The 21,492-nt window shown below is 41.9% G+C and overlaps 6 protein-coding genes across 12 annotated transcripts; 5 read left to right on the top strand and 1 right to left on the bottom strand.

Moving 5' to 3' along the window:
- Positions 1–779: 779 nt before the first annotated feature.
- Positions 780–5,799, top strand: LOC119558334 (SH2B adapter protein 2). 6 transcript variants are annotated; one of them, XM_037871821.1, is made up of 4 exons: positions 780–918; positions 2,308–2,937; positions 3,421–4,740; positions 5,161–5,799. In XM_037871821.1, exons 2-4 carry the CDS (start codon positions 2,434–2,436, stop codon positions 5,515–5,517), a joined length of 2,181 nt encoding a protein of 726 aa, XP_037727749.1. In that variant the 5' UTR covers positions 780–918; positions 2,308–2,433; the 3' UTR covers positions 5,518–5,799. The 6 variants fall into 6 exon arrangements, with proteins under 6 accessions (XP_037727749.1, XP_037727718.1, XP_037727769.1 ...); XM_037871790.1 differs by having other exon boundaries at positions 3,406–4,740; XM_037871841.1 differs by having other exon boundaries at positions 3,421–4,773; positions 5,161–5,300.
- Positions 5,800–6,187: 388 nt separating this feature from the next.
- On the top strand, positions 6,188–7,789 carry LOC119563410 (protein FAM98B). The gene has a single exon (XM_037876778.1). It carries the CDS (start codon positions 6,257–6,259, stop codon positions 7,583–7,585), a length of 1,329 nt encoding a protein of 442 aa, XP_037732706.1. The 5' UTR covers positions 6,188–6,256; the 3' UTR covers positions 7,586–7,789.
- Positions 7,790–8,697: 908 nt separating this feature from the next.
- On the top strand, positions 8,698–10,215 carry LOC119557152 (superoxide dismutase [Cu-Zn], chloroplastic). Of its 2 annotated transcripts, none has more exons than XM_037869756.1 (3): positions 8,698–9,017; positions 9,494–9,715; positions 9,845–10,215. In XM_037869756.1, exons 1-3 carry the CDS (start codon positions 8,757–8,759, stop codon positions 10,169–10,171), a joined length of 810 nt encoding a protein of 269 aa, XP_037725684.1. In that variant the 5' UTR covers positions 8,698–8,756; the 3' UTR covers positions 10,172–10,215. The 2 variants fall into 2 exon arrangements, with proteins under 2 accessions (XP_037725684.1, XP_037725674.1); XM_037869746.1 differs by having other exon boundaries at positions 9,491–9,715.
- A 461-nt stretch (positions 10,216–10,676) lies between these two features.
- On the top strand, positions 10,677–13,039 carry LOC119563013 (laccase). The gene is made up of 2 exons (XM_037876204.1): positions 10,677–12,470; positions 12,734–13,039. Exons 1-2 carry the CDS (start codon positions 10,677–10,679, stop codon positions 12,974–12,976), a joined length of 2,037 nt encoding a protein of 678 aa, XP_037732132.1. The 3' UTR covers positions 12,977–13,039.
- A 35-nt stretch (positions 13,040–13,074) lies between these two features.
- On the bottom strand, positions 13,075–17,405 carry LOC119563298 (lipase 3). The gene is made up of 3 exons (XM_037876627.1): positions 14,903–17,405; positions 14,116–14,841; positions 13,075–14,053 (listed from the first exon to the last, which is right to left on the bottom strand). The coding sequence occupies exons 1-3, from the start codon at positions 15,071–15,073 to the stop codon at positions 13,649–13,651; spliced, it is 1,302 nt and encodes a 433-aa protein (XP_037732555.1). The 5' UTR covers positions 15,074–17,405; the 3' UTR covers positions 13,075–13,648.
- Positions 16,714–18,106, top strand: LOC119563299 (lipase 3). Its single transcript, XM_037876628.1, has 3 exons — positions 16,714–16,857; positions 16,925–17,650; positions 17,711–18,106. Exons 1-3 carry the CDS (start codon positions 16,714–16,716, stop codon positions 18,104–18,106), a joined length of 1,266 nt encoding a protein of 421 aa, XP_037732556.1.
- The last annotated feature ends 3,386 nt before the right edge of the window (positions 18,107–21,492 follow it).

Below are 21,492 nucleotides of genomic sequence, written 5' to 3'. Positions count from 1 at the left end.
AAGTAACTCTGTAAACGATAGCGAAAAGACTAGAATGAAGACCGTTTGAGATTCGAATTTCAACCAAACCACACACATCCACTCGAAATCTGTTCCGGGCAGTATGTTCTGTAAATACTTAAGTTATGGATATGTACGTATGTGTATTGATAACAAACCACCATGCAACAAATAATAGTTAGTAAGCTCGCCTTCATACAACACATTTATTCGCTATCCGTTTCCGTTTCGCACGCCCATTTCCGTCCTTCGATTCCCCCGGCTTTTTCACCCGAAATTTCCCAATCACGACCATAAATGATGTTTTGCCAAAATGCATGTGTTCGTTGCAAACAATAAATAAAAGCTAGACAACAACAACTGTTGCACTGCGTGTGTTTCACAAAAATTAAGTTTCAAGAATTTTAATTATTTACTATTAATGCAGCTAACAATAAATAATTACTGTATGCATATGGAAACGATAGTTACATAATAATTTTAAGTAAATGCAATTTCGAAACGTATAGAAACAATAAAAATGTGAGATTTAAACAAAGGTTACAAGTCTTTTCTTGAGTATAATGCATTTCGTATTAATAGAAGAAGTACATCTTAGTTTTCTGGTTTTTTAAATTTGGCGCCATTTCATAGCCAAGTTACACACCAATTGAAACTAGCAAAGTTATAAACCACATGTGTGAAGGCGTTAGTACGTGGTTTAACTAAAACGGTCATACTGCCGTTAGCAAAGACACCCACCAAACCATCGATATAATAAATATCGATAGCATCTCATAAATATCGACGTCAGTCCATCTCTACTTTTCACGCTCGAGGTTTTTCGTTTTTTCGAAAAAACACAAACAAATCAGTGATAAATAGCGGTAACCCGAACGGAACTTGCAGCCGATGGTAGCGCATTAAAAACAACCCAGTGTATGTGCGTTTTAGTTGTTAATTAACTAGCATTTCCCTCTGCCCGCCACAACAACAACAACACGACGCAAAAGAATATTTTGAGCGGATGTGCGTGCTAGTGTGTGGGTGTGCGAGCGAGATAACATGCAGTTTGTGTTGAAAAATAAAAATTAAAAAAGATGCCGAGCATTTAGAAAATAATTTAAACGCAACGTGAGTTGTTTTTAAGAGTTAAATGGTTAATTCGATTCCTTGTGGGTGGTAATATTGCGAGCATTTTCCACGCGCATATTGCGATGTGACGTAGGCGTGGAAATTCCTGTGGGAAATTTTTCACCACCGCGCAGTTGTGTGGGTGTGTGCGTTTGCCTTTGTGTGTGTGGGCTACGCCGCAAGTTTGTTTTCGTTTGTTTTTAATTGCCGAGAAAAAGGATTAATTGTGGCACGGAAAATGCGCGTTACTTAATGTAATGTGCAAACATGCGTAAACGTTCGTTACATAAATGGAAAAATACATGTGCAGACATATGTACATATATGTTGTGTCTGGCCAATGTTCATTAAACACAAAGACCAAATGTTTATAAATAAAAAAAATAAAAATATATAAAAGCAAAGCATTAAATCATATTATTAAACGAGAACTTCTTTGACCAATCTATTCATAAATATTAAATAAAAAATGTTAGTGTTGAAAATGCCAGATTGGGTACTTAAAATTTAAATATGTTGTATTAAAATTCCCTAAAAAATTTAAATTTCTAATTTAAAAAAAAGAACTTAAATAAATGTATAGAGAAATAACACAATTATTTCAAAAGTATGTTTGTTTCTGAATCTAGAAAATGTGTGAATATTTAAAATAATTGTGAAACTGTAGTAGCTAAAAGTCCTACGAATCGTTAACAACCCAAATAAAGTGAAAAAAGCGTACAATATTTTTCTTTTGCACTACATTCTTGTCTAGTTTTATAACCACTATACCAAAAAGCCCCCCAGTTTGTTGATAACTTTAATCCTTTGAGTCAGGGAATCGATGTCAACAATCGCACGTGATCGTTATCTCTTTTTAATGGGAAAAAAATATTTAAAAATACGTTTGCTTGTAATAATATTAGTTATCCGGTTATCATTTAAAAATTAAATGACAATTCATTGTTATATTTCTAATAATACTATGTAGGCAAGCAGATCTTGAGGTATTGTTTTTTACTTTCTGTTATCTAGAATTGATAAGACTAATTAAAAAACGATACATCATATATTTTTTTGTAATATGAGTAATATTCAAACTCATTATAAAATGAGTTTTTTGTCAGGAATGCTGTAGGGAGACACAAGCCTTTCTTCTTTTCCAAGAACCTGGAATGACTAACCCGCAGCAGCTTTGTTTTGCCACCTTTTCAGCACTTTTGAAACGGACTTCAGCTGGGTAACTCGTGCGGCAAACTGAACCTGAACCGGCAGAGGCAGCAGGAACAGGAACAGGAGCGGGAGCAGCGGGAACAGAGGGATTGGCGACCACCTGGCCAAATGGGTGGCAACAGCACTGGGGCCAATTCGAGCGCCTTTAGCGCCGGCGGATACATTGGGCCCACGTCGGCCAGTAGTCATCACAGTCTGGGCACCTCATCTGCGGCAGCAGCGGCGATTGCCGGTGGCAGTGACCTGATACCCGCACCAATTGGCACGGGTAACGCCATGGGGGTGTCCTCGTACGCCTACGGAGGAACCAGTTGGGAGGAATTCTGCGAACGACACGCCCGAGTGGCCGCATCGGATTTCGCCAAGGCCTGCATCACATACATCAATGGCAATCTGCCGCCGGAGGAGGCCAGGAACATCCAGCATCGTAGCTTTGCCCAGAAATTCGTCGAATCCTTTTCGGCACACTATGACACGGAGTTTTTCAAGCGGAGAAGTACCCTGAAATCGGGTGTGGGATCGCTGGATCTCGAGGAGGAACACGAAGGCCCACGATTGCTCTCAAAGTCGCTGTTAAGAAGACTTTCCTTCAAGGGACTTCGCAAGGGAAAGGTGAGTTGGGTGCTAAGAAGTTCACTCTATATCATTGGGAATACTCAGTTTGCTTTATCCCCATTTAAGTAGATTGATCTTTGATAATTTTTCAGTAACACCTGGTATTTATATACATCTAATTAATCCCGCCCAATTACTTTCTTAATAACTATCAGAAAATATATTATTGAGAAGTTATTGTTATTTTCCGTTTACAACCATAAAGACAACTTAAGAATGTCGATGAGATAATTATTACGCGTTCAATCACGTATTTTAAGAATGCCGATAAGAACATTTACTTTAGTATTCTTTGCATTCTGTACAGGTTTCCGATTAGTGTTTACTGAGAGCGTCTTTTGTCTGTTATTTAATATGACGTGATTCAATAATCATGAATCTAACATCAATTTTTTTCAATACCGGGATGTTTCATAGTCGGCCACACTCCGGCTATATTGTTTCCACTTGTTTTAACTGTCCAAGATCTCTCTGCTGCAGGCTTTCTTCCACAAGAACTCGGATGACGCGGACGGCAGCGGTGGGAGCGGCAAGCAGAGTAAGACGAAGCTGGCCAAAATCGTTGTGGAGTGCCGCAAGGAGGGCACGGTGAACAACCTGACGCCGGAGAGTCTCGACCAGCCGACGGGCTCCCAAAAGTGGGAGAAATGCCGCCTGGTGTTGGTCAAGGCCGTGGGTGGCTACATGCTGGAGTTTTACACACCCCACAAGGCGACAAAGCCGCGCAGCGGAGTCTTTTGTTTCCTCATCTCCGAGGCACGCGAAACCACGGCGCTTGAGATGCCAGACAGGCTGAACACGTTCGTCCTGAAGGCGGACAACAACATGGAGTACGTGATCGAGGCGGAAAGCGCCGAGGAGATGCGCAGTTGGCTGGCCACCATACGCTACTGCATGCGAACGCCGCCCACTCAGCAGCCACTGATCGAATCGGATGGCGTGATGGCGTCCGCTATGCAAACATCGCCCACAAATCCGATTCCCAATCCCATTGGGGGCATACAGAACCCGCAGTACCAGCAGCAGGGTGGCTCCAATGGCAATCTGGTCGGTGGAGGAGGAGCTCCTCTCGCCTCATCCCTATCAGCAGATAGTGCTTTGGGCCAGGGAGGAGCCACGTCTGCCAGCGAATTGAATGTCATCAACGAACTGGGCACCACACCGCCCTCCGGTCCACCAGATATACCCGTGAGACCCCATCGAGGTGAACAGCGCCTGTCCGCCTCCAGTAACTTTGATGGAATCGAGGGCACTGAAAACGACGCGGATGTGGCGGATTTGACGGCTGAGATGAGCGTGTTTCCCTGGTTCCACGGCACACTGACACGATCGGAAGCTGCCCGCATGGTTCTCCACTCGGATGCAGCCGGACATGGATACTTTTTGGTCCGACAGAGCGAAACGCGCCGCGGAGAGTTCGTGCTGACGTTCAACTTCCAGGGACGAGCCAAGCATCTGCGGCTCACCATCTCGGAGAAGGGTCAGTGCCGGGTGCAGCACCTGTGGTTCCCCTCGATCCAGGAGATGCTCGAGCACTTCCGCCACAACCCGATACCCCTGGAATCAGGTGGCACTTCGGATGTGACCCTCACGGAGTGGGTGCACTCGCACAGCAGACTGAACGATCCCACGGGTGGCGGTGGAGCTCATGATACCGGGCAACTCAACGATCTGTCGGCCAACGGGAATGGAAATGGGAACGGAAATGGCTACGATAATGGCCAGGGATCAGCATCGGCATCGAATGCGGCAGGAGCTGCATCGGGAGCTGCTGGCGGGGGCCATCCGTCGCCGAGACATGTGAGATAGCCAAAATTTTGGAGTCAATTCAGTGTCAGTGATGGTTTTTTATTTTACTTTGATTTCTGTTCTGTTTTTATCATTTCATTGCAACTGGGATGGGGTTTGAACTGTGAACTGATGAATGTGTAGTTTAATATAATTGCAGGGAGAAATAATAATATCTTAAGTCTGAACTTGTTAAAATTCTCTTAAGTTCCTTCTGAAACTAGTCTACAACAAATCAAAATTGTAATTTTATATAATTTTAATTTACAAGAATACTCCTTGAATCGAGTACCTTATATTTGAGTTAGTTTCAATGTTTAGTTTGAATGATTTGATTGTTGCATGCTTCATGTTTCACCACACACCCCCAGACCGCCTTGAAAAAATGTCTCGCGACTAATTAATGCCCTATTCAATCTGCTCGCTCAACAGTGCAACGAAGTGATTACCATGAATCTGAGTGTTCGCCTAAAGACAAATGAAATCGAACTGCCACAGGAGCCAACACACGTCTATTTTCCGGAGCAAGTCTATTTCCATTTGGATCCCACAACGCTAACAGTGCACGGATCACCGCCAGCGGCCCAGAATTTTCTGGACCAGCCGCATCTGCGGGCCTCGAACGCCTCCCTTCAGGCAGCCGCCCATCACCCGGCGGGCTCCTCATCCGGCAATCGGCATCCCAGCGATGGTGGCAACAACAGCGGAGGAAATGGAGGCGGATCGGGATCCAGCGGGGGAGCCGAATGCACCGGACGGGCCGTCGATAATCAGTACAGCTTCACCTAAGTCCGCTCGATCGCTCGGTCCTCATCTGCATTTCGTGGCTTCCCCAGCGGAACTTTACTTTTGTGCCATTTTTTTTTTATCATTGTCCTGAGGGAGACTAAATTTGTGTTTTTCGCTTTCTTGATTCACTTGTTTCGATTTAAGTTAGTACCTCTTTTGGAAGACATGAAGTAACTGAATATTATGTATACATTATATAGCTAAATGTGTGTGTTCATTTTAAGTACATAAATGTTGTATGTATAGAAAAGAAAAACCTAAAAAAAAAACGCAAACGAAAAATGTACGATTTTTGTGGGCACCAAAGGTGCGACTCATGCGAATCCTAAAACTTCCTGCTTTACAAAACAAAAAATACATACATATATACTATACTTATAAATATAAATTATATATATTGAAATTCGTAAACTACAATAAATGAAGTTATGTAAAAGTGAACAGGTTTTGAGTTGGTTTTATTTAGGGGGTGGGTATTTGGTTTTTGTAAACTTCAAAGTTTTTGACTGTTTTTATTTTTCCAAAAAATTGTTTTTAGAACGGTGTTTTCAAAATAGTTTTTCGAATAATTTGAAATTTGTCCCTGGTTTGTGTCCTTGCTAACAGCGAGAACTTCAACCTGCCGTTTACCACGAGTTGGCAGCGCTCTTTTGCTAAAACCGACGGTCACACTGCCATGCCGGCAGCAAATTGACAAATTGACAATTGTTTGAGGAAAAGCTTAAAACTCTGGAAGGACATGGAGCTGGAACTGGACGTGGTGGACTCGCTGCAGGCGCTGGCCTACGATGGAGCCTGCCTGCAGCAGCAGAACCTGAGTCGCGCCCTGGACGCGGGAATCGGAAGTCCTGATCTGCGGGCGGTGGTCTATTGGTTGGCCCACGAATTGCACGTTCTGCGGAAAACCGATGAACGTGTGAGCTCCAGCCAAAAGGACAACGACGAGTTCGCCTTCGAGTTGTCCCTGCTGCTCACGGAATTGGGCTGCCCATACCGCCGGCTGGTACAGGGCGCCATCGATCAGCGTTTCCAGGACCGGGATGCACTGGTCCAGCTGCTGGAGTACCTCACATCCGAACTGATGACCACCAAGATGGTACTGAAGTCCCAGCCCGTGGGTCCACCCTGCAAACGCTCGAAAACCGACTCCAATGTCCAACAGGCTGTGGAAAGCCTAGCCAAAGATCTGCAATTGGGCGAACTCCCGAAGAACATCAATACCAAGCTGCTTTTCGAGAAGATTACGCCCCGCTTGGAGCAGTCCCTGAAGCAAGTCAATCCGCAGGTGCTCAGTGAACCCCTGCTGAAGCTTAAGAAGCCTTTGACTGATGGCCAGTGGCGCGTTTTGGAGTCTCTGCATCGAGATCTGGAGGCGGAGTACAATCTGCGTCGTCAGATGATGACCACGCGGCTGGAGGCCACTGTGCAGAGCTTTCAGTGGTCGGAGTCCATGAACCAGCGCTCCAATGAGATCATGGACCGCTTCAACCGCAAGATGCGGGAGCTGGAACAGCTTAAGGTTGGCGGAGAGCAGACCGACATGGTGGCTCTGCTGGCAGCCCGCTCGGATCTGGCCATCATTGAGAAGACAAGCTCGGCGAATGTGAGGAAGAACACGGCTTCCAAAATCCAAAAGCATGTGATTGGACAGGTGCCCGATCGCGGTGGCAGGGCCAATGAGCATGCTCCTCCGCCACCGGAGATGCCCTCGTGGCAACAGCAAAGGGCCAGCGGTCCCCCAGGAGGCGGACGTGGTGGAGGAGGTAATTTCAGAGGAGGAAGGGGAGGTGGCGGCGGCGGCGGTGGAAGGGGAGGCGGAGGTGGACAAGGAGGCGGTGGCAACTGGCAGCAACCTCAACAGCAGCAGCAGCAGCAGTATCAAAATCAAAGTCAAAACCAGCGCGATCGCAGCCGCGAGAGAAATGACCAGCAATGGATCAGCGGCAGTGGACGTGTTCAGGGAACGGGCTGGAATCCGCAGGCCGGACGAGGAGGCGGAGGTGGAGGAGGAGGAGGAGGACGTGGCGGTGGTGGAGGTCGTGGAGGACAGCGTGGCGGCTACCGATGATCCCTGATCCCGTATAACTATGATTTTAAGGAAACGCAACATAGAGCTACAACGACTGATCCTCCTATAATCCATTAATATTACGTTCCTTAACCACAAGCATAGCCCAGTTTAATTTATTGCGAAACCGATTAAATGTGTTTATAATTGCAAATGGACAGGCATTTAAAAATAAACTATATATGTCATCTATTTGCCAGCAAATCTCGCGTGTCGACTGCGCTTTTTCGAATCTGGGTTAGGTGTTTCACTTTCAGTGGGTTCGTGATGAACCATTTATAGTCTACATCATAGTCAAATTAATCAGATAGATAATGGGGTCAAGTGGGCAAAGCAATAAAATATGTTAATCTTTTGTTAACAATTTATATTGTTGGCAAAATAGATGGTTTGGTATAGGTGGTATTTAAATTGAATTTAAATTGTAATGTAATCTTGAAAATACATACTTCCTTGGACTTTAAATAGAATTCACACTTTTAATATCATCATCAACTTTGCATTGATAAATTTTTCAATCATTCTGTCATCGCTTTGTCAAAAGTATCGCGTGGTGACTTAGCTGTTGGATTCGGGCGAGGTTTTACACTTTTAATGGGTTAATGATGATCTAGTTAAAGTTTTGTTTAGAAGTTCATTGTGGGGATAGCTCCATGCATCAGGTAGAGGCATGGGTGAAGTTCGGTATGATTTAATTCTATAATTCCTCTAAAATGTTATATTTTTCTGAAAATATCAGTTGTTAAATAATTTAGTTATAATTCTATATATGTATAGATACTTAAATGTTTTTAAAGTGTTACTTGATATTATTGATTTGTCAACTGCTTTCAAACGTCTCAATAACGCGAATCATTTGAAAGATTCTTGTGATCTTGTGCCCAATCCCCGCAAGAAGCACGCCCATGGGGCAGGTATCCAAGCATCAGACACACGCGACACTCGACTGCCATTAGCGTCCAATCTAGTCATCAAATGTGCCGGCTATATATCTGTCTATATCGCCACCACTCCGAGTCACCACAATTAACGTGGTCAATCAGCGTGAAAACCATGTCGAAGTCATCATGGATGAGCCGAGCCGGGCGCTTGGATCAGTTCAGCCGAAGCCCCAGATCGGAGAGGTCTAAAGTTTCCGATTAAAAAGTCCTACACACATTACGAATCCAATATGCTTGTTAAACTGATTCTGACGTTGGTAATTGGCTATGGCGGCATTTTTGCGCCTGGCAGTGCACAAAATCTGTTGGATCGACTGCGTCCGGCGAATATAACCCGATTCGATGATGGCATCAAAGTGGTTTCCGGCACCAAGGTGAAGCGGTACGAACGGCTAACGGTTCCTCTGGGAGGTCCGGTGGGAATTCCAGGACCTGCTGGACTCCTGGGACCTCTGTTGCCACCACAACCTTCTTATCTGGGATACACCTATGTGAGTACTTTTTCCTTTGTTTAATTACATTTATTTCAGTTCTATTTATAAACTAATTTGTAAATTATACAGCCATTTAACCAATTATTCATTATCTCTTTTGTGCTACGATTTTTGCACCAGCCATTGAAATACAATTTATTATACAGCTCTATTTGCAATGAAAAGAATTGTACTGCCCCTATTTTCGCAGGTTTGGCCAGCCACTATTTAACTATTTAATGATATCAAATGCTAATTGGGTATAATACATCTAAAATCTATTTTATGGTATACTTTGAACTGTTTAATAATTTTGATCATGAACTTTATTTTAATTTTTGAATAGAACTGAATTTAAATTTTGTGTATGCTTTTTAAAGTAGATTTTATAAATGAAGATCATGTCATATTTATAAGACCATCAAACCAACTTTGTATTATATATAATTTATAGTTTACCCATTAATTTATTAAGTGTTATTTTTTATTAGCAGTTGGTGCCCCAATGGCAGGCGGGTGCCAAACTGGTGGGCGATGGAGAAGGAGCAAGTGTGGCCGGAATGATATCGTTTATACAGCTTCCCTACAACTCGGACATAAAGGTGACGATCAATGTGACGGGATTACCACCTGGTAAACATGCCCTGCATATCCACACCTTTGGCGATCTCAGCGACGGTTGCAAGTCCACTGGCGGACAGTTTCCAAATAATTTTGTAAGTCCCATAAGGATTAACAAGCCTATGGCCCCCAAAACATGAAGAATAACACAGTTCAAATAGTTTTTGATTTATAAAAATTTTTTGATTCTGTTATAACCTTTATTTATTTTTGGATCCATACAGCTTGGTAATGTGGACACCAAGGATGATGGCAGCATCTCGGCGGTCTTTCAGAGCATTTACCTGCAATTGTTCGGCATAAATGGAATTGTTGGGCGTTCCATTGTGATTCATAGCAAGGCTATCGATCTCAATACTGCTCTAAATGCAGAGGTATTTTCGTCCTCCCTCCAAGTGATGCCCAATCCATTGGCCTATCAGAACGAGGAGAACTCGGTGGGTCCGGTAATTGCCTGTGGAGTTATTAGTCTTATGAGCACAGCAACCAGCTCGTCAGGTATGGCACCAGCAGCATCAGCACCACCGGCAATGCAAAATGCAGAGATTTAAATTGTATTCTTACACTAATCTTAATAAAAATATTTTGTAACTAAGGTAAGGCTTTGATCTTTTCTAGTGATCAGTGTTTTCGTATTGTAGTTTATCTTATAACAATTGGGAGTTCTACCTAAAAGTATTATACAGGGTCTTTTGAAAGGTTATATAAACTAGAACTAGAAATTAAAACCGAGTTCTATATTTCAATATGTGTAACCCTTTTGAAAGATATAAATTTAAAAGAATTTTTATAAAGTTTTTTTTATAATCTAATCGGATTATATCATCGTTTATCTATGGGCATTAATATTATGTGTTTCATATTATTATGGACCAATTTTAAAACGATTTAACTATTTCCATATTTATTTATATAACTCCAAACTCCCAGTAATTGCAAGTAAAGTGTTTCACTTCTATTTGTTTCCCGATCGTTAAATATATTCGGGCTTATCAAATTCAGCTCAGCTTTAATGGCTATTACGTGCGGCGCATGCGCAAAGGTCTGGGTCGCCCAATGGGCCAAAACTTTCTTCGTCGGCTGCCCGCGATTCAAGTGGCCAGTTGCCCGTTGCGGTTCGCGATGTCCAAACGCGAAAGTAAAAGTTTTCCCAGCCCGGTGCTGATAATATTACTGATTATCGCTTTAAATCAGGCGAAATCGGAAGAGTCCTTAAAAAAGGATTTCCCGCAGCCCAAGTTCGAATGGCCTTCGTTTGGCTGGATGCGGAATAAAACCACCAAGGTTACACCCTCTCTGGATATGAAAAATGACTATAGTCAAATGGAATTGGTCAACTTTGGGGACTTTGATCGCCATCCCTGCAGAAGAGTGTGCCAACAGGGACAATCGCAGAACTGCTACTACCAACTGGTGGTTCACAATTATCAGAGACTTGGTCCGGAGTGTCAAAGGTGCCAATTTGATGAGAGAGCCTGTGCAGCGGAACATTGTATTTTTGGTGATGGAGTGGCCAATCCAGTGATGGCTGTCAATCGCATGGTTCCAGGACCTCCTATAGAGCTCTGTGAAAATGATACTATGGTAGTGGATGTTTTGAATTACCTAGGTGAACCAACAACTATGCATTGGCATGGTATTCACATGCATCGAACTCCCGAAATGGATGGAGCACCTTTCGTAACCCAATATCCTCTACAACCTGGTGAGGTCCAGCGCTATGAATTCCAGGTGGATCGCAGTGGTTCCCTCTGGTATCACAGCCATGTGGGTTGGCAGCGAGGATTTGGAATAGCTGGTGCTTTGATAGTTCGCCAAACGCGACAGGAGAATCAGCACTCCCAGCTTTACGATTACGATCTCATAGAGCACACCCTGATGATTCAGGATATCTTCTACGAGTATAACCTTCAAGACGTACGTAATATCCTGGTGAATGGCAAGGGACGCAATCATCTCAGTCAGCTGCCGGATAATGATAATCGCCATCGCTACGAAAGACTCAGGGTTTCGCCTGGCTACCGCTATAGAATGAGGGTTATCCTGAATGGTATATCCAATTGTCCCGTGGAGTTCTCTATCGAACAGCATAAACTACTGGTCATTAGCACTGATGGCAATGATATAGAACCCGTGCTGGCAGATGGCTTCTTCTTAACCTCCGCAGAGCGCTTTGATTTTGTTTTGGAGGCCAATCAGTATACTAAAAACTATTGGATCAGGGTACGAGGCTATGAACAGTGTGAGGGAAGGAATCTTTATCAGGGAGCTGTGCTAAGCTATCGAGGATCGACCCGTTCTGAGTTGCCACAGGGCGATATCCTGGACAAAAAGAGGAGTAGGTCTGCAGAGGAGGATCTGATCTTGGTCAATGATTTCCGTTTTAAACCTGCAAATACCTCGACTATATCTTCCCTGCGTCAATCCGTGGATAAAGATAACAATGTGGGAACTGTGGCCCTGCGTTCTGTAAATCCCGTACCCTGGACTCGTTACACCAAGTTCCTGACCTATTACTCCAGCTTCGGTTCGAGAACAGCTCAAAATGGAGAGATTCTCTTCCAGATCAATGATGTTTCTTACAATTCCCCGGGAATATCCCTGTTGCAGGGCAGGCATCTCTACCAGGACGATGGTTACTTTTGTAACAAGAGTTCCTTGGCTGCTGAGGGAAGAAATTGTGAAAGGGAGCTCTGCGAGTGTGTTCATGTGATGCGACTTCCGGCCTATCGACCTTTGGAGATGGTCGTGGCCAACTATCTAGACAGCACCCATCCCTTTCACATACACGGCTTCACTTTCCGTCTGGTGGGTCAAGGAGTCCTGGGAAATCTCAATGATCTGCGGAATGTAAGTAATCTTAATTTATAAGAGATTATTATACCACCTCATATTATAGCAATACCTTTTGAACCTAGGTATTTTTTTGCTTCTTTAATTATTCATTTTTAAAAGATTTTAATTAAGCTCAAAAAGATTAATAACCTTAAGGGATTTCATGCATCAAATCCTATTTATGTTGCCCTTTTATTTATAATCTTTCATTAGTGATTTCAGTTCTATTTCTAAAATGATCTTATATTTAAAAACCATCCTTCTATTTATTCTTTCAGATCCGAGAACTTGATCGCAGAGGAAGACTTCCTAGATTATCGGATGACAGTGCTGCCGTGGCCAAGGATACGGTTCAGATTCCGGGACAGGGCTACATAATCGTTCGCTTTATCTCAAATAATCCCGGTTTCTGGCTATATCATTGCCATGTTGAGGCACATGCCGTGCAAGGAATGGTGGCGGTTCTAAAGATCGGTGAAGATCACCAGATGAAAAACATTCCAGCTCGTGTGCGCTGTTAACCATTTTTTTGTAATCAAAAGAGAAACATCTCTAGCTTAATTTTGCCAAATGGAGTTACAAAATATTATTTGTAAATTGAAAAAAATACAACTATATATACTAATTTATTGGAAATACAAATTTTATTTATTTTTATAAAAACGTTCGTATGTTTTCAGTTTGTAACCACGTTAAATCTCAGTTACTATATCAGTGGGTTTTTACCTCCTTTTTTATTCATAATCAACTCACTGGGCGTGTGTCATAAATGAATTTACGTTTCCGAGAATAGACCCGGCAATTCAAAGAACTAATCGTGTCACCTTAACTTATCACCGATTTAAGGCACTTGAACAAATTTTGATAATCTAACGGTCTAATCTAAAAGAATTTACCCCCCCCGACTATTAAGCCATTTATAGATTTAACGAGGCGTAGTTATATATTTTACAACCACCACTTCTATATGGGAAAATTTCTTTTTGATTACAGAAGTCGGCTAGGATCTAATGAGTTGAATATGGATATGGATGAAATAAATGTCGAGTGTGAAGTGCAAATCTGGTAGACCTTGTTCAACAATGAAGTGAGTCCACTTGTGGTTGTCTAAGTTGCATCCGTTAAAGATAAGATATGGCTGGGTTTTTGTTCTTATTTACATAATTATAAATTACGATAACTTGCAAACTAAACTACTGTACAGAGTTAGACTCTGATCTAGTTTCGTACTCGTTCATGATGGCTATAATCGGATCGTTGATGTACTGACGTACTTCCCAATTGTTAGCGAAGTCTCCATGATCCCACAGTGGGTCCTCCATATGGTGCATCACCTTGTTGGGGAGAGTTTCCGCCACCCTGAGGACATCTTCCACGGCAGACATATCATCATTATCCGAGTACCAAAGATGCATCTCGGTTGTAATGAGTTCAGTGGGGTAATCGGGTGGTGCCTCGGTTCCATATATCTTCAGATTCTTCTTGGTGCCGAAGTCATACTGACGAAAGTGTCCCGATTGAAACTCCTGCATGTAGTGGAGGATCTGATCCGTGGAGACACCAGCAGGCATGGCTCCCGATATCACAGAGTTGGCGGTCTTTAGGGAAATAAAAAAATTAATCTAAGTAAAACACAAAAAATCACTTCGTTTGAACCTACAGAATTAGTTCTTCCTTGGTTCACAGGGGTTTCCTCACTGCTGCTGCAAAAACTGTAAACAATCGATCCCGGAAGACAAACACTGTACATGAGAGCTAGCACGAAATCATTGTAGGGCAAAAACTCTTGAGAGCAGAAAAGCGTTGAATAAATGTTGTTAAATCCTAGGTATGGAGACAAGGAATGGACCAGGATGTTTTCCATGTTATCCATAAAGGCCACAGGGGCCAGCATATGAGCCGTCTTAACTTTCTTGTTATATTCCGGCCTCGAAGACATCAGGACAAACATGACGGTGGTCCCCTGCGAGTGACCCACATAGTGGATTCCCTCCTGACCCTTTCCATTATCCGTGGACAAGGTATAATCAATGGCAGCAGCGATGTCGAAATAGGCAATCTCGTGCCAACTGAAACGCCAGAAGTCCGGATGATCTGTGGAGCGGGATGTGTGGTTTCTGGAGTATCTGTTTCCCCGAGCATTGCCCAGCCAAACATCGTATCCTGCATCGGAAAGCAGGAAAGGAAGGGCATCATTCGGTCCCAAACTTGGCCAGGCATCGGAGCTGCCAAAGAGTCCATGCTGCATAAAGGCAATTGGTTTCTTCTCATCCTGGTTCTTTAAATTGTGGGAATAGGGAATTCGGAACAGACTGATAATATAGCCATCTTCAGTGGTCACATAATGACGCTCCGCTGGGTAACCATGCTCCTGGATAAAATATGTCTGCAAACAGAGCATATGATTATTTATTTTGTCCTTACAAAATTAAATAGATTTTATGTACCGTGTCTGGAGCATGGGTTAAAGAAAGATGTGCATCGGGGTTATTAAACCGTTCATAAAAGTTAGTAACCTCCGCAGGATCCCCTTCGTTAGAAAGAGGAGCACCTAGGACAATTGTTCCCAGAAAACTGACCACTAAGGCAGTGTAGACACCGATGTGGAATCTAGACATTTTGCGAATGAACTACTGGCAAAATAGGGCAAACCTGGTTCTTATAAAGAACACCACCCGGCAATCGATTATCTAAATGAACCATTTAATTGCTCCTTAACTGAAGTGGAGGTATTAAATAAAACTTCCCTCCCACAAAAACTTTTTTCTACAAGTAGTAGCGGAATTATACCTTTTTGATACTGAACTTAGCCGCTTGAGTTCTTCTTATCTTGAAAAATGAAAATAAACTAATTTAATCCGCTGGGTTGCATTGGAAATTCTGGGGAAACTCCCAAAGGGGGCAATGTCCGCATGGGAAACATTTTTAGTACACATATTCCACTGGTTGTCCAAGGTGTCCCTCTCCCTAGCGAATTGGATCGTGCGGAGGTCCCAACTTCCCAAAAAATTAATTAAATATTTTCTTAAAGACCGCCGACTCCGTAATATCGCTGGTGCATCCACAGATCAAATCCTGCACTATATGCAGGAGCATCAGTCGGGACGCTTCCGTCAGTTTGACTTCGGCACCAAGAAGAATCTAAGGGTATATGGAGCGGAAACCCCACCCGATTATTCCACTCAGCTGATTAGAACCGAGATGCATCTTTGGTATGGGGACAGCGACGAAATGTCTGCGGTAGAAGATGTCCTCAGGGTGGCTGAAACTCTCCCCAACAAGGTAATGTACCATTTGGAGGATCCACTTTAGGATCATATGGACTTTGCAACCAACTGGGAGGTGTGTCAGTACATCAATGATCCGATAACAGCCATCTTGAACGAGTACGAGGCGAAGTGATATGGACATAGTTCCAATCCTTAGAATTACTTCTTTATATTTAATTCACATTTGTATATATCTTATCACTAACGGATGCAGCTTAGACAATAATAAGTAGACTCACTTCATCAGATTTGCACTTCATACTCGACATTAACTTCCTCCATGTGGGTATTTTATTCATTAGATCTTAGCCGACTCTTGTTATCAAAAAACAAATTTCACATTTGCAGGTAGGACTCGTAAAATATACGACTACTGCTCTTTAGATCTAACTAGAAATGGCATTATAATCTAATACAGTTGATGGGGGTAACCCTTTATTTAGATTATCAAAAATGTTCTTCAAGTAGCTTAAGTAGCCGATAAGTTAGAAAGCTTATTGAAGCGCGCCAAGTGACGTGTTTGGTTTTGATTAGGGGAATAGTTATTATTATTGTTGTTATGTTTAAAAATCATTTACTTATATCAGTTGGAAAACCAAATTAAATATGTTAACATTTTAACAATATTCAAAAATTAAATTTTTTTTTAAAAATACAATAAAACTTAAAAGTTATAAATAATAATTACTTTTTAATATGGTAAAAATACTTTTTATGTAGTTTAATGGTTTTTAAAGAGGTATCATATGTTGTTTCCTTATTTCATTCCAAATCATTATAAGCTAGCAATCTTTTAAATCCGAATTTTATATCTTTAAGATTGGCGCCTTCTATTCTTTATGGATTATCTCGACAGTTTAAATATAAATAATCGACCACCGATAGTAAGAGCTACTTGAAACTGAACCACCCGTGGACCTCTACAAAAGCTGAAAGTCATGTGTTTGCCAGCAGTCAGTTGGCATCGAACCATCGGAAACATAGGTATAATGAGAAGATCTACGGCTAGCTTACTTATCCTGGCTGTTTTGGTCGTGGGAGTTTATTCCGCGGCTATAGAAGGACCCATTGATTTCTACAAACTGTACGATAATCCTGAGGCGCATGTTAGTTTCAAGGGAAAAGCAACCACGGTAGGCTCAAATTTCAAAGGGTAATTGGTTTGAAATAATAGATCTTAATATATTATTTTATTTCTAGGCTGACCGCACTGCCGCGCATGGATATCCTTCGGAGCATCATCATATTATAACCGAAGATGGTTACATCCTGGGAGTATTCCGTATTCCCTACTCCCATAAGTTGCAGAACCAGAACGCAAAGCGACCCATTGTCCTTCTTCAACATGGTTTGACGAGCTGTTCGGATGCCTGGATATTGCAAGGACCTAATGATAGTCTGCCATACTTGCTGGCGGATGCGGGATATGATGTGTGGATGGGCAATGCTCGGGGTACTTCCTATTCTAGAAATCACACAACTCTCTCCACGGATCATCCATTGTTCTGGCAATTCAGTTGGCATGAGATCGCCATCTACGATATTTCGGCTATTATTGATTACGCCTTGAGGACGGAAAATGGTGAGGGTCAGGATGCCATCCACTATGTGGGTCACTCGCAGGGCACTACGGTGTTTTTTGCCCTGATGTCTTCGATTCCCGCCTATAACGCCAAGATTAAAACCGCTCACTTGTTTGCCCCGGTGGCTATTATGAAGAACTTGTCTAGCCCTTTGGTGCGCTACTTGGGTCCCTATTTGGGCCACAGGAATGCCTATTCGATCCTCTTTGGCTCCCAGGAGTTTTTGCCTCACAATGAGTTTGTCATGGCATTATTCTTTAACATTTGTCAACCTGATGTCTTTTACCGACCTGTGTGTGAAAGTGCCATGAAAACTCTTTATTCTGGAGGTCGAGTGAATATGGTAAGTTTACTTTTTAAAAATATTTTTAAAGATTACTAATTAATATATTATGTTTATTAGACTGCCATGCCGGAAGCTATGGCCACCCATCCAGCGGGCTGTTCCACCGATCAAATGTTGCACTATCTACAAGAACAACAATCGGGCTACTTCCGTCAATATGACCATGGAACCAAGAAGAATCTGCAGGTTTACGGATCCGAGGAACCTCCGGAATATCCTGTGGAGTTAATAAGTTCCCTGGTGCATTTGTGGTATGCGGATAGTGATGACCTGGCCGCTGTGGAGGATGTTGAGGAAATAGCCGGTAGATTACCAAATAAGGTGATGCATCGCATGGCGGATCCGGAGTGGAATCATGGTGATTTTGCCCTGAACCGGGAGGTCCGCAAATATGTTAACGAGCCTGTGATTGCCATAATGGAGGAATTCGAGCTGAAGAACAGCGGAACGTAATTGATAGGTTTCCTAATCTCAGAGGCTCCCATTGCCTGTGATAATCGGATTTATTTTAAGTTCACCGATAAGCTAGTCACATTTAAACCATGTTTATTTACTCAGAAAACAGGAAATGATATTAAATTTTCTATGAAAAAACAGAGTTAATAAAGTGGTTACTTTAGAATTCTTTCTGGGTTATCTGATTGTACCTGAAACTTTCCCCAAGAACTAATCTAGACAGGAAAAATACTTGACCTAAGCATGTGCTTAAATAGAGATTGCTATCTTAGTTGTGCCGAAAGATAAGATACTTACTTACTTAGTTTATGGATTGGCAACTTTTCAGACGCTTTTCCTTGCAACCACAGCTACTTTTCAGTACGCCCCGCCCACTTCACACATTTGGACAGAGGAATACATTTGATTTTTCCACTCGAGCAACTTCTGATTGCCAGTTGATGGCCGGCCAGCTGAAAGAATAATGCATATTCAAGCTATTCATTCCCATTTTATGGTTCTTGGCATCAACGCAACTCCCCCAAGGCCCAAGCCGATTTCTGGGCTTGTGTCTGAGCATAAATGCCCCCGGGTGGATGTGTAAAAAAATAAAAGGCTGATGAAGATATTAGAACAGAGTCTGGCTTCTCTGTTAGCTGTTGGCTAATGGATGTTGGCCAAAGAGGTTGGCAAGTTCAAGGCCGCCATTTGCGTGGGCGATGCGATGAATGAATGCCCCAGTGCAATCCGGATTTGATTTAATTGCTCCTAATTTGTGGGCCCAGCAATCAATGGCACCGAATAGTTCTGCTGGCGGCAGAGAAATACGCCTGCGATTACTTAACTGGATTAATTGAAGTGTTCGTGGCGGAGTAGCGCTAATTTAGGGATTGTGTTTTCGGTTTTTAGGTACAAATTAAATTATTTTTTTCCCTCTCCAGAGCTCCGAGCAAAAAGTTTTGCAGCTCAGTCAACGAGCCGTGGCAAGTAAAAAACACACGGAAGCGTTAAATTGGCTCAAGTGTGCACAACACAAAACACACGCAAAAACTATAAAGAAATGTAAAGTCGAGGGATATGACTTTAAAGATACCTAGTAGTTTCTAAACGGTTAACTGGCTTGGCTTCCTTAAAGATCATTGTGTGTCTTTATAAATTTAAAAATATATTAAAATATAATTAAGAGGGTAATATTTTAATAGCTTATCGTATCTAGTTGGCTAAAGTAGTGTATTAAAATAGTATTATTAGTGTATATGAATTAGTTTCTGGTATAGGTAGTACCATTAAAAACATATTTTTTGAACCATTAGGAATGCCAAAAACAATGGAAAATGAATTTGCCTTTTTTATTTAAATTTGTTTAAAATCCAATAAACTCGTTCCTCCTTTAAATACCGTGTAAAAAAAAAAGAAAACACACAAGGAAAACTAAAATGGAGCCAAAGTCAAGGCAACAGCAGTTCACTTTGAGCAAATGGAGCTGCAGTTGCAGACGGAAATGGGAAAATTTCCAAACACTAACTGCACAAACATTCGCAGGGCTTCAAAAGGGGGTTGGTGAAAGGTGAGTGGGCGAAGGGGCTTTCCCAGAGTTAAGCTTTTATTTTTGGCGCCAAGTCATAAGGCCAAAACAGTTGCGGTTCCCAGACAAATTAAGCTCAACCAAAAGGGTCAAGTGATGCTGCTGCTGCTACTCCCACTGTTTGGCCATAATTTTGCATATGCTCAACTCGGTTTCTCTTTTTTGCCTGGTTTTCATTTAGCTCGTTGTATAAAAATAATTAAATTTTGTAGCATTTTCTTTTTCTGTTTTTTCCCGGAGCCATGTTTACAGGGGCCAGGTGTTATATTGCAGTTGGCCCCCGCTATCTATGGTTTAGTTCAGCTGTTTAATTCGCCGCATAAATACGGTGAACACGCTTTAAATATGATTTTATCTCCTGCTTTATGACTATTGTTACATTGTTAATCATGGCTTTTTTACGGGGTGTAATATTCTGTTGTTTACAATAGGATCTCCTCTGGTATCTAAGGGGCCGATTTCAACTATTTATAGGACAGATATATGGTAGTGATAAGAAGTCTCATTTAAGCACATCAAAATTAGCCATTGGTCCAATTTCATTTTGTTTATATTGAGGTTGTTCCTGGTATGATTAACATTATTTATAAAACAGGAATGGAAAGTACCCATTCGGAGTGTAAAATTAAATTGGGTCAATTGGGTTTTAAGTATGCTTAGAATGCTTATCTGTTTTTGGAACTACTGTGTTTTTGCTTTATAAATTTTATATTTTTTGTATAAGGAAGTGTTTAAAGACATGAAAATATTATTAAATTAAAACTTATCCACGCAGCTTTAACAACATAAACTTTAAGTGTGCTTATTTTTCGTGCTTCTATCCTCTTTTTCCATTTATATACTGGGTTCCTTGCGCACATATTAATAAAGACCTATTCCAGCTGCTCCTTTTGCCATTCGAAGGCTATCCTTGTTTACAAGGGATTAGCTCAGTAAAAGATTACCGAAAAGCCAGAGTCACGTTGTGTGCGTTATGTAGGTTTCCACAAATTGAATTTACCTCCTCCATTCGACCCTGCAGCAGACGTAAGTAATTGCCGTAATTGATTGTCAAAAATCAATTAGTTGGTGTGCTGGCTAGTTATGCTATATATATAGTATATACATATATATAATACCTTGCAACATATTTGGGTTGTAAGGGAAGCCTCTGTGCAAGTGCAGTTGAGCATTTGAACGTATCATAATTGATGATATCATAGCCATTGTGCTCCTATTAAGGTGCATTTAGTCCAATAAAATAGCAAGTACATCTTTATTTTAGCTGGCGCTATTTTTTGACACTGCTTTTAAGCTTTATTGGCTTGAACTTTAACTTGATTTTATGGGTTATCTATTGGCCATTTTCGAAAATTCAATTTATATCGCATCCTTTTGCCCGAAATGGCGAAATTCAGGCCTGACCTGGGCACTTGGCATTTAATTATAGACCCGTGTACATCACGCATGCGTCACGTCTTACCCTTGACTGAGTGCACCTGGGAAATATTAGATATTTCTGTCTTATCTACGGCAAACACAATGACTTGGCCCACACTTCGTAGAACCTACGAATTCATTCCACATCACTATTCAATTTTTATCACAAAACCAGTAGCCACTCGTTTGAGTCAGAATTTTGTATGTGCGTACCACGTATTATCATGGAAATGTACCCCTTTCTGAAGTTGTAAAAAAGATATTCGAAAAAATATGGGAATTGCGCGAGGGATATGCATTTTTATTTCGAACCTCCCCTGTGCAATAAAACCACAGACGCGACACGTCCGCGTACAAAGAAAGTAATTTACTATCTGCCAGATCTTGGGGCTAGACAAAG

This window comes from Drosophila subpulchrella, chromosome 3R (genome assembly GCF_014743375.2).
Source record: "Drosophila subpulchrella strain 33 F10 #4 breed RU33 chromosome 3R, RU_Dsub_v1.1 Primary Assembly, whole genome shotgun sequence".
In the NCBI taxonomy this organism is placed as follows: domain Eukaryota; kingdom Metazoa; phylum Arthropoda; class Insecta; order Diptera; family Drosophilidae; genus Drosophila; species Drosophila subpulchrella.
Note: the sequence above shows the minus strand (reverse complement) of the source record. Positions and strands in the feature narration are given on the sequence as shown.

Coding starts and splice junctions, on each gene's coding strand:
- LOC119557152 (XM_037869746.1), top strand. CDS start 8,757: ATGCTTGTTAAACTGATTCTGACGTTGGTAATTGGCTATGGCGGCATT. Junction 9,018..9,490: donor CTTATCTGGGATACACCTAT/GTGAGTACTTTT, acceptor ATTTTTTATTAG/CAGTTGGTGCCCCAATGGCA. Junction 9,716..9,844: donor GACAGTTTCCAAATAATTTT/GTAAGTCCCATA, acceptor GGATCCATACAG/CTTGGTAATGTGGACACCAA.
- LOC119558334 (XM_037871790.1), top strand. CDS start 2,434: ATGGGTGGCAACAGCACTGGGGCCAATTCGAGCGCCTTTAGCGCCGGC. Junction 2,938..3,405: donor AGGGACTTCGCAAGGGAAAG/GTGAGTTGGGTG, acceptor TAACTGTCCAAG/ATCTCTCTGCTGCAGGCTTT. Junction 4,741..5,160: donor GCCATCCGTCGCCGAGACAT/GTGAGATAGCCA, acceptor CTCGCTCAACAG/TGCAACGAAGTGATTACCAT.
- LOC119563299 (XM_037876628.1), top strand. CDS start 16,714: ATGAGAAGATCTACGGCTAGCTTACTTATCCTGGCTGTTTTGGTCGTG. Junction 16,858..16,924: donor TCAAGGGAAAAGCAACCACG/GTAGGCTCAAAT, acceptor TTTTATTTCTAG/GCTGACCGCACTGCCGCGCA. Junction 17,651..17,710: donor CTGGAGGTCGAGTGAATATG/GTAAGTTTACTT, acceptor TATGTTTATTAG/ACTGCCATGCCGGAAGCTAT.
- LOC119563013 (XM_037876204.1), top strand. CDS start 10,677: ATGGGCCAAAACTTTCTTCGTCGGCTGCCCGCGATTCAAGTGGCCAGT. Junction 12,471..12,733: donor ATCTCAATGATCTGCGGAAT/GTAAGTAATCTT, acceptor TTATTCTTTCAG/ATCCGAGAACTTGATCGCAG.
- LOC119563410 (XM_037876778.1), top strand. CDS start 6,257: ATGGAGCTGGAACTGGACGTGGTGGACTCGCTGCAGGCGCTGGCCTAC.
- LOC119563298 (XM_037876627.1), bottom strand. CDS start 15,073: ATGTCTAGATTCCACATCGGTGTCTACACTGCCTTAGTGGTCAGTTTT. Junction 14,842..14,902: donor TAACCCATGCTCCAGACACG/GTACATAAAATC, acceptor CTCTGTTTGCAG/ACATATTTTATCCAGGAGCA. Junction 14,054..14,115: donor ACCAAGGAAGAACTAATTCT/GTAGGTTCAAAC, acceptor ATTTCCCTAAAG/ACCGCCAACTCTGTGATATC.